The sequence below is a fragment of the Phodopus roborovskii genome, unplaced genomic scaffold (genome assembly GCF_943737965.1).
Source record: "Phodopus roborovskii unplaced genomic scaffold, PHOROB, whole genome shotgun sequence".
Taxonomy (NCBI): Eukaryota; Metazoa; Chordata; class Mammalia; order Rodentia; family Cricetidae; genus Phodopus; species Phodopus roborovskii.
In genome coordinates, this window is record NW_026126480.1 from 14884757 (window position 1) to 14909754 (window position 24998).

The 24998-nt window shown below is 36.0% G+C and overlaps 2 protein-coding genes and 1 pseudogene across 2 annotated transcripts; 1 reads left to right on the top strand and 2 right to left on the bottom strand.

The window, feature by feature from the left end:
* The first annotated feature begins 203 nt into the window (after nt 1-203).
* LOC127228035 (olfactory receptor 52K1-like) lies at nt 204-1959 on the top strand (annotated as a pseudogene).
* A 6577-nt stretch (nt 1960-8536) lies between these two features.
* Nucleotides 8537-9484, bottom strand: LOC127228032 (olfactory receptor 52A1). Its single transcript, XM_051192471.1, has one exon. It carries the CDS (start codon nt 9482-9484, stop codon nt 8537-8539), a length of 948 nt encoding a protein of 315 aa, XP_051048428.1.
* Nucleotides 9485-19516: 10032 nt separating this feature from the next.
* Nucleotides 19517-20476, bottom strand: LOC127228951 (olfactory receptor 52A1). Its single transcript, XM_051194044.1, has one exon. It carries the CDS (start codon nt 20474-20476, stop codon nt 19517-19519), a length of 960 nt encoding a protein of 319 aa, XP_051050001.1.
* Nucleotides 20477-24998: the final 4522 nt, after the last annotated feature.

Consider the following 24998-nt stretch of genomic DNA (forward strand, 5'->3'; position numbering starts at 1 on the left):
AGAAAACTCTTCATCTTAGACATAAAGTTTTACAGAAATTTCTTTTCAGTCCAAGTGTTCATATTTACTTGATCATCAATTTATGAGTCATTACCATAATTAAGTACTATACTGACTACCATTTCTAAGTGTGAATATAGAGATTTCATATTATATTATCCCTGTTCTCCCTAGGAATCAGACTTTGAAGAGTTCCTATGATCATGCCTTCATGTAATCACTCCATTCATCAGCCCTTGTTATTCACCCTGGCTGGAATCCCAGGCTTGGAATCCTCTCATGGCTGGTTCTCTGTGCCCTTTTTCTTGATATTTGTAGTAACCATCATAGGAAATGTCACCATCTTAAATATCATTTGGAAAGAGAAGAGTCTCCATGAGCCCATGTTTATTCTCTTGGCTACACTATCAGTTGTGGACCTATGTCTAGTCAGTCACTGTACCACGAATGCTAGGAATATTCTGGATGAATGTCAAAGAAATCAGCTTTGATGCCTGTCTCACACAGATATTTTTCATCCCTTCATTTTATGTCATGGAATCAGGAATCCTCTTGGCCATGGCTTTTGATAGATTTGTGGCTATCTGTTACCCTCTGAGGTATACAACCATCCTTGATGGCAACATACTTGTGAAGATGGCACTAGCTATACTGGTGAGGGCAGTGGCAGTACTGACCCCTGCACCCATCCTGACAAAAGGACTGAACAATTCCAAACCCAGGTGATTGCTTACTCCTACTGTGCCTACATGGCTGTGGTGATGATTGCTTGTGGAGACATCACCAACCATATTGTCTATGGCCTCTTGGTTATTGTAGCATCTGTGGGAGTTGATTTAGTTTTTGTCATTCTGTCATATGCACTAATCCTCCATATTGCGGTAAATAAGGACACAGAAAAAAGTAACTGTCAAACTGCCAATACAAAAAGACAGTTTAAAGTTTCCTGTGTTGCTAAAGAGTCTGCTAGACACACTATGGCCTATGGGCTAAAGATGGAAGATTACAAAAGAACTTCGGGTGACCAGGCAATGAGTTGTCTCTGTCATTTCTAGAGCTTATATATAATCCTTCTGTGGTCTTTGAAGGAGTTGAAGACAGGTAGTTATGGTTATAGTTTTCAATAGTTAGGATTAAAGATAAGTTACTTAGACTTTAGACACACAAAGATAAAATAGATGATTAAATATTTTCTTCAAATCTTGCTAAATGTTAATGGACTAAATATTGTTAACTGTGATTCTTACTTGATAACTGTTGTATAATATATTTTGCTATGTTAAGGTTAAAACCCTTCTTTTTATTTAGACAGAAAAGAGGAGATGATGGGATATGTCATTCTGTATATGTTTCTCATACTGGTTAATAATAAAGCACTGCTGGCCAATAGGAAAGGAAGATAGGAGGGGCTAGGAGACAAGGAGGAAATAGGAAGTAGGAAGGAGGAGTCAAGATGGAGAGTCAGGAGAGAGCTGGACGCCAACTGCCTCCCCGGTAAGAGAAGGTCATGTAAAGATATATAGATCAACAGAAATGGGTTAATAATTAAAGGCAGAGCTAGCCGATAAGAAACAAGTAACCGGACCAACAGTATTGTACCAAATACAGAGTATCTGTGTGTTATTTGGGGCTGGCGCAGCTGCTGGACAAGAGTGGCGGCGGGTGGAAAAACAGTACACCTTACACCTCCATGCTGTCTTTCATATTTCATCTTGGCAAGCTCGGAGCAAAGTGCTCAGCACATGTGGTTCTCATCTTTGTGTCATTGGTCTTTTTTATTCTCCAGTTGTCTTTTCTGTCTTATCCCAGATTTTAGGGTACCATATTGCTCCCTATTTACAGATTATAATAGACAATTTGTATTTCCTGGTGCCTCCCATGGTCAACCCCTTAATATATGCAGCAACCAAACAGATGTGTGAGTGGGTGTTTCAGGCTCTCAAATATTACAGAGACTGAGCTGGTACTTTTGATGAAAAGAAGACATAGCAGTGTGGGGTTGAATGTTATGTTAAATAATTTCTGCAAGTTCAGGATTTTCTTGAGAGGGGAAAGAAACTACTGATTCAAGAGAAGAACTCTGTCATAGTGAGACTATAACTAGGGCATTTGATAGGAGATGTCATTCTGTAAATATATTTTTCTTATTGGTTAATGAATAAAGCACTGTTGGCAAATAGGAAGGCAAGATAAGCAGGACTAGGAGACAAAAAAGAGATGTAGTAGAGAGATTCAAGATGTAGGGACTTGAGAAGGTCCAGACTCTCTCTCTGGTAAGATAAAAGCATGTGAAAATACTTAGATTATTAGAAATGGGTTAATATTTAAGACAGAGCTAGCCAATAAGAAATGCTAGTCACTGGCCAACAGCTTTGTATCAAATACAGTGTCTGTGTGTTATTTAGGGCTGGTACGCTGCAGCTGTGGGACCACTGGTGGGAAAACTACATGTAACAGGCATATTCTTTCCATATTGATGCATTAAAATCCCAGGTGCTTGTTTAATGTGTAATAAAATAAGTGTACTTTATTGTAAATTTCATTTTTTATTTAATCAAATAGGATCACATGAACTGCAAACATTATCCAAAGGATGCCAGAGTACAATTGAAATGTATGTCATTAACACATTTAAATTTGTTCTTTCATGATCATTTTTTCTCTTCACCAACACATAATCCTATATTATAATTATAATGATAATGAAACATATTCTTGAACTTATAAATAAGTAATGAGCTTTCTTTGTTTAAATACATTTATAGAATAGTAAACATATCCTTAAACTTATAGATAAGTAATGAGATTTCTTTCTCTGCTTAAACACATTTATAGTGTAATAAAATACTCATATGAGGTATATAATAAAATGATTTCAAATATAGGCATTTCCATATAAGAAAATGGGCTGAACTTTAACATCAATTATTCAGAAAGCAAAGAAAAAAATAGGTCAGCAAGACTCAAAAACATTATTATTGGGTTTATACCTAAAATATTATATGTAACCTATAACAGAGACACACATCTGTATTCTCTACAGATATGTTCACAAGAGCTAGGAAATGGAACTAGTTTAGATGTCTATTAATAGATGAATGGATAATGAAAATATGTTGGCTATATACAATGAGTTTTACTTAGTGATAAAGGAGAATAAAAATATAATCAATGGCTTCTGGAAGAGTTGAATGAAGGTGTCCTCTACATGTGGATAGTACTCCTTACAGAATCCAAGGGTTATTAAACAATAATTGTAGTCTCAAATATGGTATACCTCCCTATGAGTCACTTGTCACGAAGACATCTGAGGCCCCAAATCAGTATATGCTATAGATGTTGCTTTCCTGTGTACTTGACAGTAAGACACTCTTAATGAAGGAATCACATACTTTGGTCAGAAGACAGAAAAAAAGAACAAAAAAAAACCTAGTTTTCTTCCCACGAAGCTGCTATAGTTCCAAAAGGGATGCTTGATGGGGGTATCATTTTCTTCAGTGGTGTAGCCACTAAAAAATTGTTCTTGCTTCAGTGACTAACATCCAAAACATACTCAGGTAAAAAAAAACTATAATAAGCTCAGTGAATGACACAAAGAGATGTCAAAGTTTGGAGGACTGGATGGGAAGAAGGGTTTCAGAGGAAAATCAAGGGGGATGGAAGAAGGGAAGAAAATTAAAATGACTACTATTTATTATATACATGTATGAAACTGTCAAAATAAAAAAGGAATTAAATTAAAAGAACCATGGCTTTAAAGAACTACTTTTTTTTCTTTAAATTTTCCTCACCATATATCTGGTTTCACGTGTATGTATAAACATATTCAAAACTATACATCTTAATTACTAAAATATTAATTATTAAAGACTATGTATTCATTACAATACTGTCTCTATAGAAAACTAAGAATGTCCCTTATGTTTCAGTAAATCAAGCAAAATAATAGATAAGAGAAGTAAACACTGGAATAAAATGCAAATTTCCACAGAACATAGTGATTTGTAAAATAAATTTTGAAAGGTGGCACTTTTATTACTTTTCTAAATATCTAAAGCTTTAGTTTTTTTCCAGAAATGCATAGATTTCTCAGGACATGAACATGTGATGTACCTGTCAGTTTTCTTTATCCTATCATCTTCTATATAATGTGAGAGAGCTTGGAAGAATAAGATTTGTCCTATTTATATAGTTTGTTCCTCCCACCTAAAACATTTTAGGTGCAATATTAAAGACTACTCATATGCTCTTGGGCTGCTCCAGAAGTTTCCCTGAAGAGAGTCCATGTTCACATCAATGGCATTTTATGACTCTTATAAGACCTTTTTGTGATTTGAAGAGTACAGCTTATTCATGAATACACTGAGCAGGAACTACTATAAATGCTTTTTAAATGTTACTATCCACCTATCCACAAAGAGGTGTAGGGGTGACTGGACAAATAACTCACATTTCTATGTTCCCTGACATAGGCACCTGTAGTAGTCCCATGTTGTGGCACCATCTGTGGGAGCCACCTGTAGTAGCTCCATGTTGCAGGGCAATATGTTGTAGTCCGTTTTGTGGGGCTTCAGTTGTAAGGATGGAAAAATTTAGCCTAACTCTCCCTAGACCTTCCCCCTAGAAGTGAGTAGGGAAAAGGTCACATTCTTAACTGTTTATGATAGGGTTGACTATGACAGCACCTGTGAATGAGTGAACACAGGAAATTAGCCTTGTCACACCACCCAGTAGTGAAAGCAGACTTCCTGGGCTAAGCAAGGGCTTGTTCAAATTGATTGGTCTGCACTGGACGCTATGAGATAATTGGTTTATGATGTGCGGGCTTTGTTATAACCCTATAAAAGCTGTCTAAACCCTGTACCCAGGGTTCCCAGTCCTCTCTACCCCCATGTGGAGTATGACTGTGGACCCCAGTGCACTGGAATATAAAAGATCTCATGCTTTTGCATCAAGACCACTTCTCGTGAGTTTTTTTTTTGGGGGGGGGGGCACCTATCCTGAGTCGGGACATGAGGGTCCATGCCCTCTGCAGGTCTTTCACAGTCAGATCTAGCCTACTTGCCTGGTTCATACCTGACAGGGGGTATGTGGATTGAGAAATCCTAAGAAGGAGACAGTGACATGGGATAGAGTCATGAAGGCAAGACAGTAGCTATTAAAAGACTCAAGTTTATTCTTCAGCATTCTTAAGTACCCCCAACCAAGAGGAGGACATGGCAAAAGATTTCCATTATCATGTAAATGGAGCAAACAGACTTCCTTCCCTTATTTCTCCAAGCATTTGGTTACCATACCTGTTATCAGACCTTGAGTGTCAAGAGTAAACACACAGGAATCCAAGTCTGTTGTTATTTAGATAAGACGTCTGCTACCAAGACCAAAATAACCTTAGACCTTTAGGTCTTTTGACTTACTAAGGACAGTTTTGAAGTCTCTGACCTTGAGGCTAGAAGAAGGAGAGCCATCTTTAAGGACCCAAACAGCCTCCCATGGCAATTGGGAGTTCTTTTTCTTACATATTTCAAATGCTCTCAATAAAAGGAAGCTGTGAAAATCTTTGCTTCCTCTTACATTTTTTTTGTTTGCATAAGTTGAAAATATACATTGATACTAAAATTTCTGCTTTGGTTTGTCTTTGGTAGCATATCTTTATGCCAGTGATCTTCTTTTAGGTTGAAAACATTTTCAGGTAAAATTTTCTCTTTCTTTCCTTCTGTAAATATAGTATGTCCTTAATTTAATCATGAAAAGGAGAAGAAAATCAATATAAAGCAAATGGAGAGGTTAGTGAGTTAACATTTTTTGTACTCATGGGATACAAGCCAAGATGGTACATCTGATCTCAATCCATAGAGTCCCTGGAGGATGAAGGCTGACAAGGAGGCTAGACAGAGAAAAGTAAATGCCAGTCTCTATTTTCTTCTTTTGTTTCTAAGAGCTTTTGATTCATAGAGATAAGAAAAGGAGAAAATATAATGGCATATTCATCATGATACTTGTGCATTTTAGTAGTATAGGTTTCAAATTCTTCACATTATCTCTAAATTAACTTTTGATGAAAAGTAAATTTATTGTGAGTTTCAAAGTGACACTAACAATTGCCATTGAAAACAGTATTAGTTCTTGGGCTGTTGAATTGGCTCAGTAGGTAAAGGCTCTTTCATTTTTGTAATGCATACTCATGTGTAATGTATACTTTGCATTTACATAAACCTGTAAGACCCTCAGATTGAGGAGTCTTCCAGGTTCGGTGTATACCCCAAGAACTCAGTGTCCAGTCCAGTTGCTGCAAAACGCAAGAGGATTTAAATGAACGTTTGCGCAGGCTAGAGAGAAGCCCCCTCCCCTGGACCCAGGTGTTTTTAAAGACAAACCCACAAGCTTAGGGAGGGGGTGGGACCCTCTGTCCATTGAGTACGTGACCCTTGGAGGCCTTAAGGTCTGCTATTAGGATCAACAGACCTTAGGGCCTCAGGGTGTGCTAATTAATTTTGTTTGGGCATACCGGAGTTGCAGCTATCTCTTTGTTTCCTAAGGACCCTATTCACCACCTGTTGACTCACAGGAAAGGAGGGGCAGTGTGAATTTTTCTTATCTCAGGGCCTTGTGAGAGGAATTTAGCAAATTCCAAGGAACAGATATTGGTTTCCAGGTTAGTCCATCATTAACATTACTTTTTTAGGTCTTTCAAACCTATGTATCAGATGATATGCATACTAGTAGATGATTCTACTACAGGATGCTTTCTGTATTTTGATACTATTTACTATAGAGATGAGAGGCTGTTTAAGATGAGTCTGCTTTTCTCTTGGTATTTATTTCTTTGTTAAGTTCTTTGTATATTCTGAAGACTAATCCTCTGTGTGATGAATACCTGGCTAAATGGCTGTCTGTTTCATTATGTAGGGTGCCTCATCAGTTCCTTGTTTCTTTTACTATGTGGGGACTATTTAGTTCAATGTTATACCATTTCAATTCCAGCACAGCACATAGGGAAACTGTAAGCCTGAGGTGAGCTTGGGTCATTGTAATGAGAAGAGGTCTTAGAAAGGAAAACAGAAAAAAAGAAAAGAAGACATACAAATTAGGTGTCAAAAGGAGGAAAAACAAGAGGGGAATATAAAAAAAAAAACAAAGAAAAAAGTTTTATAAATAGGAATTATGTCTAAATATTTATATCAGATTAAAAGTTCATATAGAAAATTATAAGTGTGACAAAATAAGACAAAAAGGAGAGAAAAATAAAAAATATGAAAACAAGTTTGTGATTTTTTAAAGTCAGTTGTATGGGCAGCTGTGAAAGATTTTGACTCAGCCCATCTCTTTCTTTTGTGTTCACTTTGTGTTTTGCTTGGTATGAACAAATTTGTTTTTTCTCTTTCTTTCTTTCTTTTATCATTTCTTGCTTGCTTTCATTTGTGTGTGTGTGTGTGTGTTACTTTCCTAACAACCACAAGGTATGGTTTGTGGGTAAAGACAAGTGTAATTAGCTCTTCGTGAACAGGTATGGTAGACAATTTCACTGGTTGGTCCTAGCCTCTTATACCTTTGGATGTCTTCATGGATGAATAACTCTATCAAGATGAGTGTGATGGTTTAATTGAGAACAGTCCCCAAAAGCTTATATGTTCAGGTACTTAGTCTCCAGTTAGTGGCTTCTGGGAGAGTATTAGGAGGTGTGGCCTTGCTAGAGGAAGCATAACATTGAGAGTGGACTTTGTGTCAAAAGACACAATTTTGAGTGTTCTTTGTGTTCTATTTGCAGATTAAGATGCGACCTCTCAGCTATTCCTACCAGCATGACTTTGTTTTGCCACTGTGAAATTAACCCTCTGAAACTGAAAGCCAAATTAAATGCTTTATTTTTACAACAACAACAAAAAAAGATGAGGCCACTTTTCGTGATCTGAATTCACAAGGAAGTCAGCCTCACACATATCTACAAAGGTTAAGACTAATGACATTCATTTTAAAACTGATTTAATAATATAGTTAAAAAATGTGATCATCTGAACTCAAGTTTGACATTCAAATCTCACATTTAACATGCTGTCCTCCATGATTTTTTTTTTTTTTTTTAGTCTAGATTAGTAACTTCTCAATTCAAAGCCAAATATATTATTTGAAACATTTCCAATCTTAACTAACATTACATAAAATTTGGTCAATATTTTTATCATCACTGTAGAATCATAGGAAAAGTCTATGTCACTGTTTACTGACAGGAGGAAAGAAACCTTACATTTATATTATAAAAAACACATAGATGTCTTGGATGGGAGAAAGAAAAATTTGGTACAAGAATGGAAGGAAGGAAGGAAAATGGAGAAGAAAAACATAGGAATATGTGAGATACATTTATATTTTTCATATGTATTTATCCAGTATTCAGACTGATTTTATCTTGGGAAGATAGACTCTTCATAAAAGAACACTATACTGGAAAAAATTCCATTTAAAAAAGTTAGTGCAGTATAAGCATCTTTAACAGGCAACTCTCCAGTTTTCCTCTAACACAATACTTTAAGGATCTTTACTGAGTATTAGACTTCACAACAAAAATTTGCACAACCCATTTACGGATTTCCTTGGTCTTCACACCATAGACGATGGGGTTAAGGGCAGGGGGCAGAAGCAGATAGATGGTAGACAATAAGATGTGAACATATGGTGACACATGACCAAAACGGTGACTGAAAAAGGAAAAAAAGGCAAGGATATAAAATTCCAGGAAGACAACAATATGGGCTGTACAAGTGTTGACTGCTTTGCTTCGTGCCTCTTTCTGAGGAAGACGAAAAACAGCTTGGAAAATCAAAATGTAGGAGATGAAAACAAATACCATGTCAAAACCTAGAATGGCAAAAGCCACAAAGAGCCCATATGATTTATTAATATGGACATCTTCTGCTGCCAGCTTGACTACAGCCATGTGCTCACAGTAAGAATGAACAATTACAACAGAGTGGAACCATTTTAGTCGCTTAAGGAGAACAGGTAAAATCCCAACCAGTACAGTTGCCCGAACTGCAACCATCAGAACCACTCTAAGTAGAAATAAAGGTGTAAGGATGGATGTGTGTCTCAGAGGATCACAGATGGCAACATATCGATCAAAGGCCATAGCCAGCAGGATGCCAGATTCCATTCCTTGCAAGGAATGGATGAAAAAGAGCTGGGTGAGGCAAGCATCAAAAGCCATGGCGAATGAACTAAACCAGAAGATGGCTAACATTTTAGGAGCAATGGCTAAGCAGAGACCAAGGTCAGTAGCTGCCAGTACTGCCAGGAAAATATACATAGGTTGATGCAGACTGCGTTCTGTGGGTATAATGATTAGCAGGAAGAGGTTACCCAGCAAAGCCACAAAGCATACAACAAAGAAGGGAAATCCAATCCAAAACTGTACATGTTCCAGTCCAGGGATGCCAATCAGAATCACTGTCCTTGGATTCAGATATGACAAGTTGCTGTATCCCATGAGGCTGATAAATGGTCTACTCACCACTGATCCAGACACCTAATCAGAGAAAACTGATGAGTGTGGCAGAGGAGGGATACACTCATATTTCTTCTCATAATCTTATAAATATGGAAGTATAGCCATGTGGCTTTAAATTATTGGATATTGACTTAGTTTTATCAGAATGTTGTTCTCCTGTAATCTTTTGTAAATCCAAGGCTGATTTTAGATAATGAATATGATCTTATGTTCATCTTCTAGACACTATATACATGAAAACTAATGGTCTAATTGCATTGATTCTGTGAGTTTCTACAGTTACCTCAAATAGTCTCTCAAATAGTCTCAAAGAAGCAAATGTGACTCTTTCCATATCCATCTCCAAACTCAGTATATATTCCAGACAATGTTAAAGGTCACTGAACAAAGTCATAGTATACATCATCCATCTTGTAATGAGATGATGATGTAAGTACTCACAGATCTTAGAGCCCAGCAGGAGTTTAAAACACAGAGAGGTCAATGAAGCAAAACAAAACCATAAACTAAGAATGGAGAGTGCCACATTTAAAATACTGCATAGCCTCTGCTTACATATGTTCAAACACATTTATTATACTAATGTGCTTCATACACAGAAAAACACCAGGACTCTGAATTCTGTAGAGGAGTTCAATGGTTCTTATTTTACTCATTTAATTGCTACCAGTTGACAGTTAAAATAATTTCTAACACTATTGCACTTTTCCAGCTCAAATGTTGTTTAAATTTCTCTTCTTTTCAAAATGTGATATTTCTCTGTTTTTGAAAAAAATTAAAACTCACTAAGTCTACTCCCTTGTCTTTCAAATTTTTTCACCATTTTATGAATATAAAATGGAATTTTCATTCCACTTTCTCTGTGATTAACCACAGATAAATAAAATCATTGAATAAGGAGAATAATTCTGAATGGAATTTTGAAAATGCTTTTTGTTGGAAAGAAATGAGAAGCTACTATGTTAAAACTGTATGAAAATAATATATTGTTCATAGTAAATAGCTCATTAATCCATATGCAAGTATAAACTGAATTTCTTCAGTATAAAAGAATATAAAATACTTCAGTAGTTGATGAAAATGGATAAATATTTCTACATGAGTTTTCTAGCAACAGAAACTATGAGATAATTACCAAGAAAATAAAGAGATTTTGATTAAAATATTGGGAAATTTTTATCACAAAGTTATTCAGACACCTATTGGAAATGGGATTGGCATAGAAGTAAAACATTACTTAATGGTTATTACAAACAAAACTGTAAATGTTTTATGAATAGGGCACAAGTTGTTAAGGCAAATGTAAAGAAGCTGAAAAAAGAAATTCCATATGAGATCATTATTTAAAAGCTGATTGATAATCTAAGGACACCAGGCAAAATTAGCTATGGTCTCATCATAATAGATAATAATTCAGGAATCACAGTTCCTAGTTGAAAATGCAGGTATCATAACTGGTTTCTTCTATATAATATAAAGTATGTGTTTTAAACAATATATATTTCACTGACAATCTGGATTTCAGGGATGTGATGTAATCTATGACTGCTCAGGAAACAGGATTCTCCTATCTTTGACTCCTCTCTTCACATACTACCTGCTGTGTTGCTCAGACTATATGCCCATTTGTACACACACACATACCAGCACAGGCTGTTTCTATTTTCAATTTTTAATAAACTAATGTTAGGGAAAATTTGATTGAAAAGATAACCTCTACGATCTTATTCTCACCTTCTTGATACTAGTTAATAGCATTTTTAGTATGTCACATGCAATTAAAACAATAATGCAAAATTACCTTCTACCTCTTCCACTCTAGAGGTTTTTCTACATCTAGAAGTGAGTGTAATCCATATCACATACTTTTAAAAAGACAAAAATCTTGAGTCCAAGGAAGAAAATTAGATCATGCTACAGAAATATCCATTATTGACACACTAGCAATGAGGTCATCTGATGCTTATTTTTACCGGTTTGCTTCCTTTTAAAATTTGCTAATCAGATGTGCTTAGCTTTATGGAGTTCTAAATAAATGGAGAAGAAACTCACCCAGACAGTAAAACAGCCAGATGGATCTTCTCTGTTGCACTATAAATTTGGAAATGAATTAATAGCTTACCACCTTGCATCATCTGCTTCCAACCACTTTATTTCATGGCCTTACATAGAACTGACCTATTCCCAAGATCATGTTTTGATCTGTTCCCTGGAGGAAGGCTGCTATATTTCTCATATCCATCTCCAGTTTGTATAGAGAAGAATCTCATTACTTGAAGTTGCATAGCCCAAATATAAACATCTACCTCATGGGAAGTTGTTTCTAAACAAGAGTTTAATAAGAGAAAACTGTGTGTCACTGCTATAACCTATTAGACCTGAGACATTTTGGAATCTGGAAGACAACAAACAGGATGTTGCATGTATAAGACATATAGAGTGAGAAAAGAAAAAGTTCATTTTAAGATAAGCAAAAATAATGACATTTAATATAAATTATTGCTTCTATTTTTTCCAAATAAGCAAATAAATGTCATTGAGTTGATACAAAGGAAAAATCATATTAAAGCCTGTGTATTTTGTCAAGTAGTTTTGTGAAGGCTGATTTAGAACTACAGCATACCATAGTGTATATCATTCATAGAATTCCAAGTGTCTTGGAAACTAGTTTCTTGAGTTCTTTGTGTGTTTTGGAGATCAGCCCTCTGTCAGATGTGGAGTAGGTGAAGATCTTTTCCGAGTCTGTGGGCTGCCGATTGGTCTTATCAACTGTGTCCGTTGCCTTACAGAAGCTTCTCAGTTTGAGGAGGTTCCATTTATTAATTGTAAATCTCAATGTTTGTGCTACTGCTATTATGTTCAGGAAATGTTCTTCTGTACCAATTTGTTCAAGGTACTTCCCACTTTCTCTTCTAAAAGGTTCAATGTGGCTGTATTTATGTTGAGATGTTTAATCCATTTTGACTTAAGTTTTGTGCATGGTGATAGACATGGGTCTATCTGCAGTCTTCTACACACCATCATCCAATTGTGCCAGCACCATTTGTAGAAGATGCTTTCCTCATTCCATTGTATAATTTTAGCTGTTTTGTCAAAAATCACGTTCATGAGTGTGTGGGTTAATATCAGGATTTTATATACAAAGAACTCAAGAAAATATTCACCAAAACATCAAATAATTCTATTAAAAATTGGGGTATAGAACAGAATAGAGAATTCTCAATTGAGGAATCCAAATTGGCTGAAAGACACTTAAGACAGTGCTCAACATCCTTAACCATCAAGGAAATGCAAATCTAAACAACTCAGATACCATCTTACTCCTGTTCAAATGGCTGAACTTAGAAACACCAATGACAGCTTATGCTGGAGAGGATATAGAGAAAGGGGAAAACTCCTCCACTGCTGGTGGGAGTGCAAACTTGTACACTCATTTTGGAGATCAGTATGGAGATCAGGAAAATGGGAATCAATCTACCCCAGGACACAGTATTTCCACTGTTAGGCATATAACACAAATGATCCATATCCACGCTACAAAGACATCTGTTCAACTATGTTCATAGCAGCATTATTTGTAATAGCAAGAACCTAGAAGCAACCTAGATGCTCCTCAACTGAAGAATGGATAAAGAAGATGTGGTACATTTACACAATGGAATACTACTCAATGGAAAAAAACAATAAAATATTGAAATTCACAGGCAAGTGGTTGGAACTTGATGAAACCATCCTGAGTGAGGAACCCAGTCACAAAAAGAGAGACATGGTATGTACTCACTCATATATGGATTTTTAGACATACAGCAATGTAAGGAGTAAGGTTTTTCTGCCCGCTGCCTGGTCTTGTCCCGCTGCCTTGCCAGCCTCAAATAATACACAGAGACTCTGTATTAGATATTATGCTGTTGGCCAGTTACTTGTTTCTTATCGGCTAGCTCTGTCTTAAGTATTAACCCATTTCTATGTATTTTCATGTGGTCTTACTGAGAGCGGAGGAATAGCGGTTCTGTTCTCTGCATACTCTCCATCTTGACTCCTCCTTACTACTTCATCTTTCCTCCTTGTCTCCTAGGCCCTCCTATCTTCCTTTCCTATTGGCCAACAGTGCTTTATGCATTAACCAGTATGAGAAACATATACAGAATGACATCTCCCATCATCTCCTCTTTTCTGTCTAAAATAAAAAAAGGGGTTTTAACCTTAGCATAGCAAAATATATCACACAACAGTTATCAAATAAGAATCACAGTTAACAATATTTAGTCCATTAACATTTAGTAAGATATAAAGACATATTTCATCATCTATCCTATTTTTTGTGTGTCTAAAGTCTATGTAACTTATCTTTAAGCTTAACTAAGGAAAACTATAACCATAACTGCCTTCAACTCCTTCAAAGACCACAGAAGGATAGTATATAAACTCTAGAAATGACAGAGACATCTTGCCGTGTCAGTCACCTGAAATTCTTCTGTAATCTTCCGTCTTCAGCCCATAGGCCATAGTGTGTCTAGCAGACTCTTTAGCAAAGAAGGAAACTTTAAACTGTCTTCTTGTATTGGCAGTTTGTCAGTCATTTTTCTCTGTGTCCTAAAGACTGTCTGGCAGTCTCTTCCATGAAGCAGGAACTCTGTAGCAATGTCCATCTTGAATTAGCAGTCACTTTTCTATGGGTCCTGCAGACTTTATACAGCATAAAGTCAAACAGTCCAGATAAAAGCAGTATCTTGTCCAAATGGCTAGTCTTGCCATATTGGAAGTAAACTCCATAATGCGTTTCTTCGATATCCATCTTCCTTACTGACATAGGTGGTGTTGCCAGGAGCAATTGTGCCTCTGTAAGGATGGAAAAATTTAGCCTAATTCTCCCTAGACTCAGACCCCTAGCAGTGAGTAGGCAAAATGTCATTCTTAACTGTTTCAGACAGGGTGGGTTTATGGATAGCACCTGTGAGTGAATGAGAACAAAAAATGAGCCATGCCACACTACCCAGGAGCCCTAGCGAAAGCAGACTTCCTGGGCAAAGCACGGGCTTGGCTAGTTCAATTTGATTGGTCCACACTGGATGCTATGAGATGATTGTTTTGTAATGCACGGGCTTTGTTGTAACCCTATAAAAGCTGTCTGAACCCTGTACCAAGGGTTCCCAGTCCTCTACCCCACATGGAGTATGGCTGTGGACTCCAGTGCACTGGAATATAAAAGACCTCATGCTTTTGCATCAAGACTGCTTCTCGTGAGTGATTTGGGGGGGGTGCCTTTCCTGAGTCAGGGTGTGAGGGTTTGAGCCCTCCATGGGTCTTTCACCTCATTGTCAAGAAAAACCCTAAACCATTTTAAATGCCATATTCTGTAGGTCTTTGAAAGGTTTGAAGAATGCCTATTTATCTCAAATACATGTCTGTATATCTAGAAATTCTAACTCACCTAGCTATAAGTTTTGACTATTATAAGTAACTATGTAAAATCTGAACTAAATTATATATTACATTTTAAATGAGCTATATAAACACAATACCTTAACAAAAGGAGAAATATACATATCACAAAATTGACCTTAAATTGTATCAATAAATGCAAACCCATTCCAAAACAAAGTATTCATATTTATACCATAATCCCCTTTTTACCTTTAAAAAGATTTGGCTGTGATCATTAATCATTTATAACCAACCATTTTTAAATGAAAACAAACATTTATAAACAATATTTGGGGATTTGGGCATCATTCTTTCCAAACTACTTCCTGCTGATAGGGGGCGCTGTCATGGGGGATCCTAAGAAGACACAGAAATCCTGGCTGTAATCTCCAAGGCTGCCTTGTTCAAGCTGTTTTGAATGTTGGATCACCAGGAATGCTGTTTCAGTGGGTATGGCTTGATCAAACCACATTAGTCTGGAAGGAATCCATAGCTTTTTATTTTCTGTGGAAACAAAAATAGAAATCCTTTTCCCCAGTAACTTGTCCTTAAACTTAAATTTTAGAGTCAAAGTAAATTGAATTGATCAAACAGCATTTGTTTGATTAGTTGTTGTTTCCTCAGCAGTCAAACATTACAAAGACAATATAATACCGTACAGTGCCCAGATTTTTTCCATTTGTGGCTTTTTTATTATTCTGTTTCTTTTACATTTATTTTTTATTTTTTTGAGACAGGGTTTTTCTGTGTAACTTCTATCCGTCCTGGAATTTACTCTGCATACCAGGTTAACTTTGCAATCACAGAGATCTGCTTGCCTCTGTCTTCTAAGTGCTGGGATTAAAGACCTGTGCCACCACACCCAGCTCCTCCCAGTATTTTTAAAACCATTTTATTTCTTTTCTTTCCCATGCCTACATATATTTTAGGACACACTGTAAACCTTTAGAGGATTTCTTAATGTGAATCTGTCTTTACTGTAAATCTTTATCTTTTTTTTTGCCACGAGTCTTTTATCTGGTAAACAACAACATTGCTAAAATGAACGTCATTGTTATTTCTGCCATGGTTTACCAAAGATGGTGGCGGCTATTTTACTGCCAGCAATGAGAGCTGTAGTCACTGCCTTGGTCTACAGCAGCAAGCAGCAGGTTGCCGGCTTGGAGATGTGGTCACTTCCGTTGCCAGCTCTGATACACATCAACAAATTGTTAGCAGTGCTTTTTTAAAGCAGTGTGGTTTTTTACCACTTATGCTGAGTCTGGAAATTTTCTTTAAAGGAGCAGCGTGCAAATCTCTGTTTGTCTTTAGCAAAACAGAACCCAACCGAGAAAAATGCTACTACCAAAAAAAATCTTGCTTGTTTCTAAAACCCCTTTCTAAAGCTTTTGTTAAATTTTAGGTGGAAGTTCTTATTAGCCACGTGGGTGCCATATGTAAGGACTAAGGTTTTTCTCTCAGGCAATACAAACATATTGCAGTCTCCTCTCCTTTCACCCCTCCGGATTCTACCTCCACCTACCCACTTCCACAAGTCCACTGGTCCTGTTTCCCTTCAGAAAAGCAGGACTTCCACAGTGCTATTAATCAAACATTAGCATAATAATTTACAATAATACTAGGCACAAAGCCTCATACTAAGACTGGATAAGGCAGCTCAATAGGTGGATAAGGGTCCAAATGGCATGCAAAAGAGACAGAGACAACCCTAATTCTACTGTTAGAAGTCATACAAAACCTCTAAGCTAAACAACCACAGCATGTATGCAGAGGACCTAGCACAGATCCATGAAGGCTCAGTGGTTGCTGCTTCAGTCTGTGACCCCCTTTGAGCCCTGCTTAGTTGATTTTGTGGGCTGTGTTCTCCTAGTGTCCTTGACCTCCCACCCCTAGCTCATACAAACCTTACTCTCTATCTTCTACTTCTGGTGTCCTTGTCCCCTCTGGCTCCTACAATCCTTCCTCACCATCTTCTACTAGTTACTTTATCTCCACTGCTTTGTCTGTGGGTCTTTGCCTCTGCTCCTATCAGCTGCCAACAGAAAACTGTCTGATGAAGATTGAGCTCTGCATGCTCTATGAGTACAGCGGAACATCATGAGGAATCTTTTGTCAGTCTTGTTTGGTTCTGGGCTATCTAGTTTCTAGTTCCTGGCCATCCATGCAGTATGTGGCTTGGGCTTTTTTATTGGCTTGGGTCTCAAGTTAGAGGATACATTGGTTGGCACTCCCACAAGCTCTGAGCCATCACTATTTCAGCTCATCTATCAGGATGGACCAATGTTGTTTAAAGGTTTTATGGCTGGGTTGGTGTCCCATCACCAGGAGCCTTGCTTTGTTACCAGAAGATGGCCAGTTCAGTTCTATATCCTCTTTTACTAGGAGTACTCATCTTCATACATTCCAGGAAGTTTTCACTGCAATGTTTTCACAATCTCGCTGAATGCTTCCTCCCATTCCAATCACTTATCTCTGTACCTTCTCCCTCCACTCTTCCCTCTTACAACCAACCCCTTCTAGTCTCATCCCAACTGTCCCCAGTCTACCATCAAAATTTATTCTAGGTCCCCATCCCAGGGTGATCTATATGTACCCCTCAGAGTCATTCTTATTCTATCTAGAACTTAAAATACTGTATTGAATAGCTATGGATTGTATGGAAATTTTTAAGGTAAAAAATTTAGGTGTTTTTAATGAGTGATGAGAATTGTTATTCATAAAATTCATTCTTTGAATAGTGCACACACACACACACACACACACACACACACACACATCTGGTTATTCTCATCTGTCATCTTCTCTCATCATTCCCCAATAACCGACCTCCCTACAAATACCCTTCCTACATTCTGTTTCATTCACGATGTGCTAAGTTTAGCCAAGGCCATTAGTTTCACCATGGGCTTGTAATTTACTATTGGAACATCATGGGCTCACCAAAGAGTACATAGGTGATAACAATAACTCCCACTCTCTCAGAATAAGTTAAGTAGACAACACTTCAATAAGAAGATATAGTGCCCCATGTGTCCCTCCTTCATTGATAACTGATGTGTCAGCCCAGTGTAGGTTGCCACTACTGCTGAGTTCATAATTGCAATGGCTATGTCATTCTCAAAAATGACATCTTGTATCCCTTTTCCTTAACTTATTGCTGTTATGGTTTTGAATCCTTGTTCTTCAACATCTTCATCTTAATGAGGTGATGTACATGTTTTGGTTAGGAATGAACCCTCAAGCATCACTTAATCTGGGCTTTGAACATCCATGTGTTTCTGAATTCACTATCTTTTACTGAGACTGAAAGAAGTATATATATCAGTTTGAAGCTATGCTGATTTAGTTCCCTTTCCATATCTATGATATAAACATGGCTATATATGGGTTTACAGTACTAGGCATATATTCCCACCTGTAGAATAACAGTGAAATTCACTTAGAGACATGGTTTAAAACTTATATCCTTCAGGAAGCTTATAAGTACATTTATATTGTTGATTTTTGTCAGCACATATTTATTCAAAATAGGTTTTATCCTATGTAACATATGTAGAATTCAGTTTACAATTTTATTTCTTTTTGTCAGTGATTTATTTTTTGGTAGAGAGATGTCTCTGTTTCTCTATTTGAAACTTTTGTCTATTGATTGCTCATTTGAATTTCAATTTATCCAACTTTAGTTATCTATTTCTTTTTATTTTACTTTATATGTATGAGTACTTTTCTTCATATGTGAATTTGAAACAAGTGATTACTACCTGCTCAGAGAATTAAGAAAAAGTTTTCACATATCCTGGAACTGAAGTATAGGTAGTTGTGAACCACAATGCATAAGATAGGAACCAAACCCAGGTATATTGCAAGAATAAGAATTGCTCATAACCACTGAACCATCTCCCTAAACCCTTAAATTAAGTTATAAAATGATAATTTACACACACACACACACATACATAACACACATAAATGTAATTACAAATATATAATTACAAAGCCACATAGTATAATTGTTATACTGGGGAAAATGTAAATATTAGCACTCTCTGATGGCAATGATTAAATTATGAGTAAATAAGAACTTATTAAGAAATCAATAAAAATCTCAATAAGTTATTGTTTGCATAATAATCAGATTGAATATTGAGTATGTTAAATTTTACTTTATTTTTATTATTTTAATTGATAAGATGAAAATACAAAATGAATGATACAATGTAGTCAACAATTAAAGTGTACAATATATGAGATAATATATAAAAATACTACCTTGAGCAATCAGCAAATAACTAACACTTAATTTTCATTAAAAAACTACATATACCAAGAATTAAACTTAATTAAAACAAAGAAAAATGTGATATATATATATATGTGTGTGTGTGTGTGTGTGTGTGTGTGTGTGTGTGTCTATTAGTCTATTAGTCTTATTTTGAAGATTTTCAATTTCAACCCATTTCTAATTGTGGAAACAAATTCTTTCATGCTTTATCACGAGGATGTGAAACCCCTACAATGAGCAGAGAGCATAAAACTTCCTCATCCCTAGAAAGCAACAGACTTTTCTGCAAGGCAGTGTCTGGCAGGTCATTGCTGACACCCACAATTTAGAAGAAATATCTGTGCCACTCTCTTACGAATGACCATATTTTTTACACCGTAGACAACAGGATTGAGAGCAGGAGGCAGGAGAAGGTAGATGGTAGACAGAAGAATGTGAGTTGAAGGAACAACATGACCAAAACGGTGGCTGAAAAAGGAGAAAAAGGCAAGAATATAAAACTCTAGAAAAACAAAAATATGAGCTGTGCAGGTGTTAAAGGCTTTGATCCGTGCCTCCTTCTGCTGAAGATGAAAAACAGCCTGAAAAATCAGTGCATAAGATATGAGGATAAAAATCATGTCAAACCCCAGAATGCTAAACCCCACAAAAAGGCCACATATTTTATTGACCTGTACATCATCTGCTGCAAGTTTCACCACAGCCATATGTTCACAATAAGAATGGGCAATTTGAATGGAATGAAAAAGATGCAGTCTTTTAATGAGAATCGGTAACAGACCTACTAGCACTATTGCTCGAATTACCACCACCGCTATCATTCGACCCAGAATTGAAGGTGTTAGGATAGATGTGTGCCTCAGAGGATCACAGATGGCAATGTAGCGATCAAAAGCCATTGTCAATAGAATACCAGACTCCACGCACTGCAAAGTATGTATGAAAAACAGCTGGGCTAGGCAAGCATCAAAGGCCATGGAGTAAGCCCTAAACCAAAAGATGGCCAACATTTTGGGGGCAATTGCTGCACAGAGTCCTATATCTGTGGCTGCCAGCACAGCTAGGAAGATATACATGGGCTGGTGCAAGCTACGCTCAGCTGGAATGATGATCAATAAAATGATATTTCCCAAAAAAGCCACAAGACACACTACAAAGAATGGAAATCCAATCCAAAACTGCACATGCTCTAGCCCAGGGATTCCAATCAAAATTACAGTTCTAGGGTTCAGATATGATATGTTGGGTTTCACTGAGCTCATCATTCTGTCTTCTCACCAATGACCATGATACCTGAAAAAGAGAATTTGTGGGGGAAGTTAAAATATCTGTCGTTAATTAAGCTTACTCTTTATCAAACAATTATAGTATTCAACCATAGTGAATTTTGAGCAGAGATTATGATCTCCAGTCCAATTAGTAATGGAAGGTCTATGATGTTTGTCAAGGTAGCAGAAGCAAACACTCAAATGAAGCCACCCATAGTTCCATGAAAGAGATATAACTGAAAGTGTCTGGATTGCTGATGTTTTTGACATCTAAATATACTAATTAGAGCACTATTCTTCCCCTTCTGGATCTTCTGACTCATTTGCTTGGAAGGTTTAACTATCTGTTCTTACTTTATTTCTAGAAGACAACCTTACTATTCAAACCGAAAACTTCTTCTGTGAGTTGTGGTCTTAGAAGAAACCTCTTTTTACCTAATCAATAATCCCATGAGAGCCATTCTGCTCCTAGAAAAGTTTTTTTTCCATCACTGGTATGTTCTTAAGGACAATTTTGAACATATTTTATAATCATCTTAGAATCAGTCTTTATATAATCAATTTATTGAACTATCTGTTGCTTCTCAGGGTGATAGTCATGATTATAAAAGAGACTAGTAAAATATACCATTCCCTCAATGAGTCAGAATTTGATTTTCCTTAGTAGAATGCTGGAAAGTAGATAAAATATGTGCTATTATGAGGGTATTTTATATTCCAGTTTCAATAAAAGTGCAAGCAATAAGTTAGATATAATGGAGAATTAATGAACAAGCTTCATGTATCTGGCACGTCATAGTGTCCATGTGAAGCCTTTGTGTGGCTGTTTCATTTGTGTTTGATGACTTGAACTGAATGCTTTTGTTTTTAACCCCTGTTGACATTAGACTAGCCATCCTAGATAAGAGGCAATCTGTGAAATATTCTTGTATGACAAAATATGCAGGGTATGAGCTCTGTGTCTCATCAAGACATGCATGCTTTTAGAGTGGAAGTATCTATTAAACTTCAGGAAGACACCTTGCATAGTTTTCCCAACCAGGGCTCATATCTATTTCTCTACTGTAAAAGGCCTTAATTTTAAGAACCAGAGTTTGGACCTCCTACCATCAGACTATTGATAAGGAAACTTAAATTGTCACAAGTATGCTATAGTTTAGACTTACAAGAATAGAAGGATATTATTGGAACTTTCCCAGCTTCCTAAATCAAATCACACATCAACACAGACTTTCACTGCTGCAGAGTGGCTGGTGGTTAGTGTGGACTTTAGTTATCAGAGATCTAATCTCAGGGTCTAGTCAGGTACAGAGCCCTTGGCGTTATGCAGAGAAGCAGAAAGCACATGACTCAGGTAAGTGTGAACACTACTCAAAACAGAATATTTTTATTCTGCTTTATGATTTTCATTCTATGAGGGGATAAGGCATTTTTTTTCTTACATGACATCTCTGCTGTAGGTGCTGGATGTAGTAACAGAGACCTACAATGGTTATATGGGGTTATTTTCTTGGTTGGTTGAGAAACAAGGTGTTCCTTCCTTCCAATTTACATTCATCCCTTGTCAGATGTGTGAGCCCAAGGCATTGCTGTTTCCATTAAAACTTCAGAAGGCTCCTAGATGGCTTTGTTATTCTTATTAAAGTCACAAAACACATACCTACCTGTCTGTTATAAAGCATTAGGAATTTTGTCTTCAATTTTTTTATTATGTGTTAAACTGTACAAACTGGTTATTTATATCATTGTCTTGAGAGACTTGTGAAAGTTTATTAGAAAACAGTAGCCAAATAATGGAACTATATGTTAATTACTTGAAGAAAATATTTTACTCATTGTAAACTTTTGTGAATAATATAAAAATTTCATAATAGACTTGTTTGAATCAAGTGAGAAAATAATAGAATATGGTTTCAAAATAAGTAATTTAAAATATAAGGCAAAGTTTCTTAAATATCTTTGAAAATAATACATATTTGTTTGGGTGGACTTAATTATTTTAAATGTTTTCCATCCCTTTAATCACAGTTTTATTAATCAGTTGATTTAAAAATACTTAGAATTGTCTCCAGTCTTACTATATATAAATATCTTCCATAAAGTACTTTTTTTCATCTATTCACATCAGGACCCTCATAAGGCAAGACATTATGAAATATCAGTGGAGAACAGTTTCTTTTCCTCCATGTATGGTGTTTATGTGGACTATGTCAATTAAGCACAGGCTTCATGTTTATATTATGTGCTTTTATTGGAAAACATCAACTATCTAATGCACAAACTCTCTCATACACAGGGAATGGAGGGACACTGAACTCCTGTTTCTTACTGAACGACACCACCAGTGGTCTGTGGTCAAAATAGCCATAGGTATCAACTATGTAAACAATGGGAAAACCACTTATCTTTGTTGTTTGCATATGATATTGGGGAAAATGGGGTGGATGAAATGCTAAAATTGCTACATGCTGTTTATGACACATATGATTTGATGTGCCAGAAATTATAGAAGCTTCTTTTTTCATTCACTAGTTGCCTAAGAGTTTAAAGGCAAAAAAAATAATTTCTGCTTCCCCCACTGATTGATAGTACCTTTATTAGATTATGTACCTCTTTTTTTTCCTTGAGTGTTTAAAACAAAGGCTTGAAAGATTAATCAGTGATAGTATCTGGCTACTAGAACTTGATGCCCTCTTTCCATTTACATTATTTTTCATCATCTGTACATTGAAAATACCTCGCTTTCTTCTTATACATTTAGTGAAATAGTCTTTCCAACAGATCAGTATTTGGAACAATTCTCAAACTAAATATATGAAAGTTTATTAAAGGCCTGACATTGTTCTCAAAACTAGAACAGTCTTTGGAATATTAGGAGTAAAATAAACAGAAGCAGAGGGAAATGAAAGATCCTTTGTAATAGTTGTGAAGAAAAGTCCCCCAAAAGAGGAAAATGCTAGAGACAAAGAAATGTGCATCACAGATACTTCTCACTTACATCCTAACAAGTATGCTAACCATTTTGCATTCTTGTGCTTTTCTTTTTTTCTTTTATTTTTTAGAATTCCATGTACTATCTTTTAAAAATTCCATTTTTTTAATTAAATTAAAATGCTTGCTTATCCTTTCTGGGTTTTAGAATTATACAGAGACTTCCTGGAGGTTACTTGTTTACCTCACTCTCCAGAAACCCAGTTCCCATAAAAGATAGTAGGGTTTCAAGCTGATGAACCTCAGAATTCTGAAACACAATTACAAACATGTAATTAATGTCTACTAAAGGAAAACAGAGTGATAATTAATGTTGTTCAAAAGTGGTGAGAAGATCAATGGAATCTGGGATATTCTCTGCCCTGAAAGAAAATTTTGCTTAGCAAATGGGTTAGATTAGATACCGAGTGTTTATGGTACATTGTTACCTTTATCATATTTTCTCTATAATACAAACAATTGTCTAGCTTTCTTACAGAGAAATAACAGGTTATACTGAAATAATACCTTTTCATTTTCAAAATACTACAAAGTTGTAAAGTTAATTGGAATTCTATTGACCATAGACAGGGAAGTTGACATTATCTACATTGGGACCATACGTAGAATAGTGTATTATGTAATTATCTGCGAAAACATAACTAAAAGGGGCATTATTCCTAAATACATAAATTAATCTCTTTAATCTGTATAACGTTGCTTGTGTGAATTTAAAAAGGGATGTATGGAGAAGTATATGGGTGGGGCCAGAAAGACAAAAGGGAAAGGAGAAATAATGTAATTATATTATACTCAAGAAATAAAAGAAAAAATTTAAAAGGTGCATTAATTAAATCACCCTTATTTTATGAAAAAGTAGTAAAATCAAATAAAACATGGAAAAACTTAACAAAGTATTCTTGAAACTATTTTATTTTATTTTTACAAAAATAAACTTTCATTATTTCCACTTTAAAATCATTACAGAGAAAAAAAAAAATACCTGAGAGGGCTAAAGTATGGACTGGCTTATGTTGGTTGTATCAGTGCAAAGTTCCAGAATAGTTAGATGTTCATAGAAGAACTGTTGTACTTTCCACTACAACATGAGCTACGAACATCCTTGTCCTTCTAATTCCACAAGAGAGTTTTTATTCTATTGAATCCTATCATTGTTTCCCAAAGCAAACAATCAGGACTTGATTGAAAGTTCACTGATTTTTTTAAAATGAAAAGTAGTCTCCTTGGCAAAAGAAGGAGGAACTATCTTGTCATGCATCATATCAAAACACAGCAATCCTGAGAACTGTAACAGTAAGATCAAGTAAACATAATCAACAGAAATTTCTTGATATGTACCTAACAAAGCTAAATATTTTTCCATCCTGCATTATCTGGCAATATCTAGAGTTATTGCAGATGAGTAAGAACTATTCTTATAAATGCACCAGTAGTACCTACTATCAACTTCATCAAACTATTTAATGAACGGCAGTTCTGTTGGGCAACATTTTGTAGTGATTTTGACTGCTATATATGTGCCTGTGTG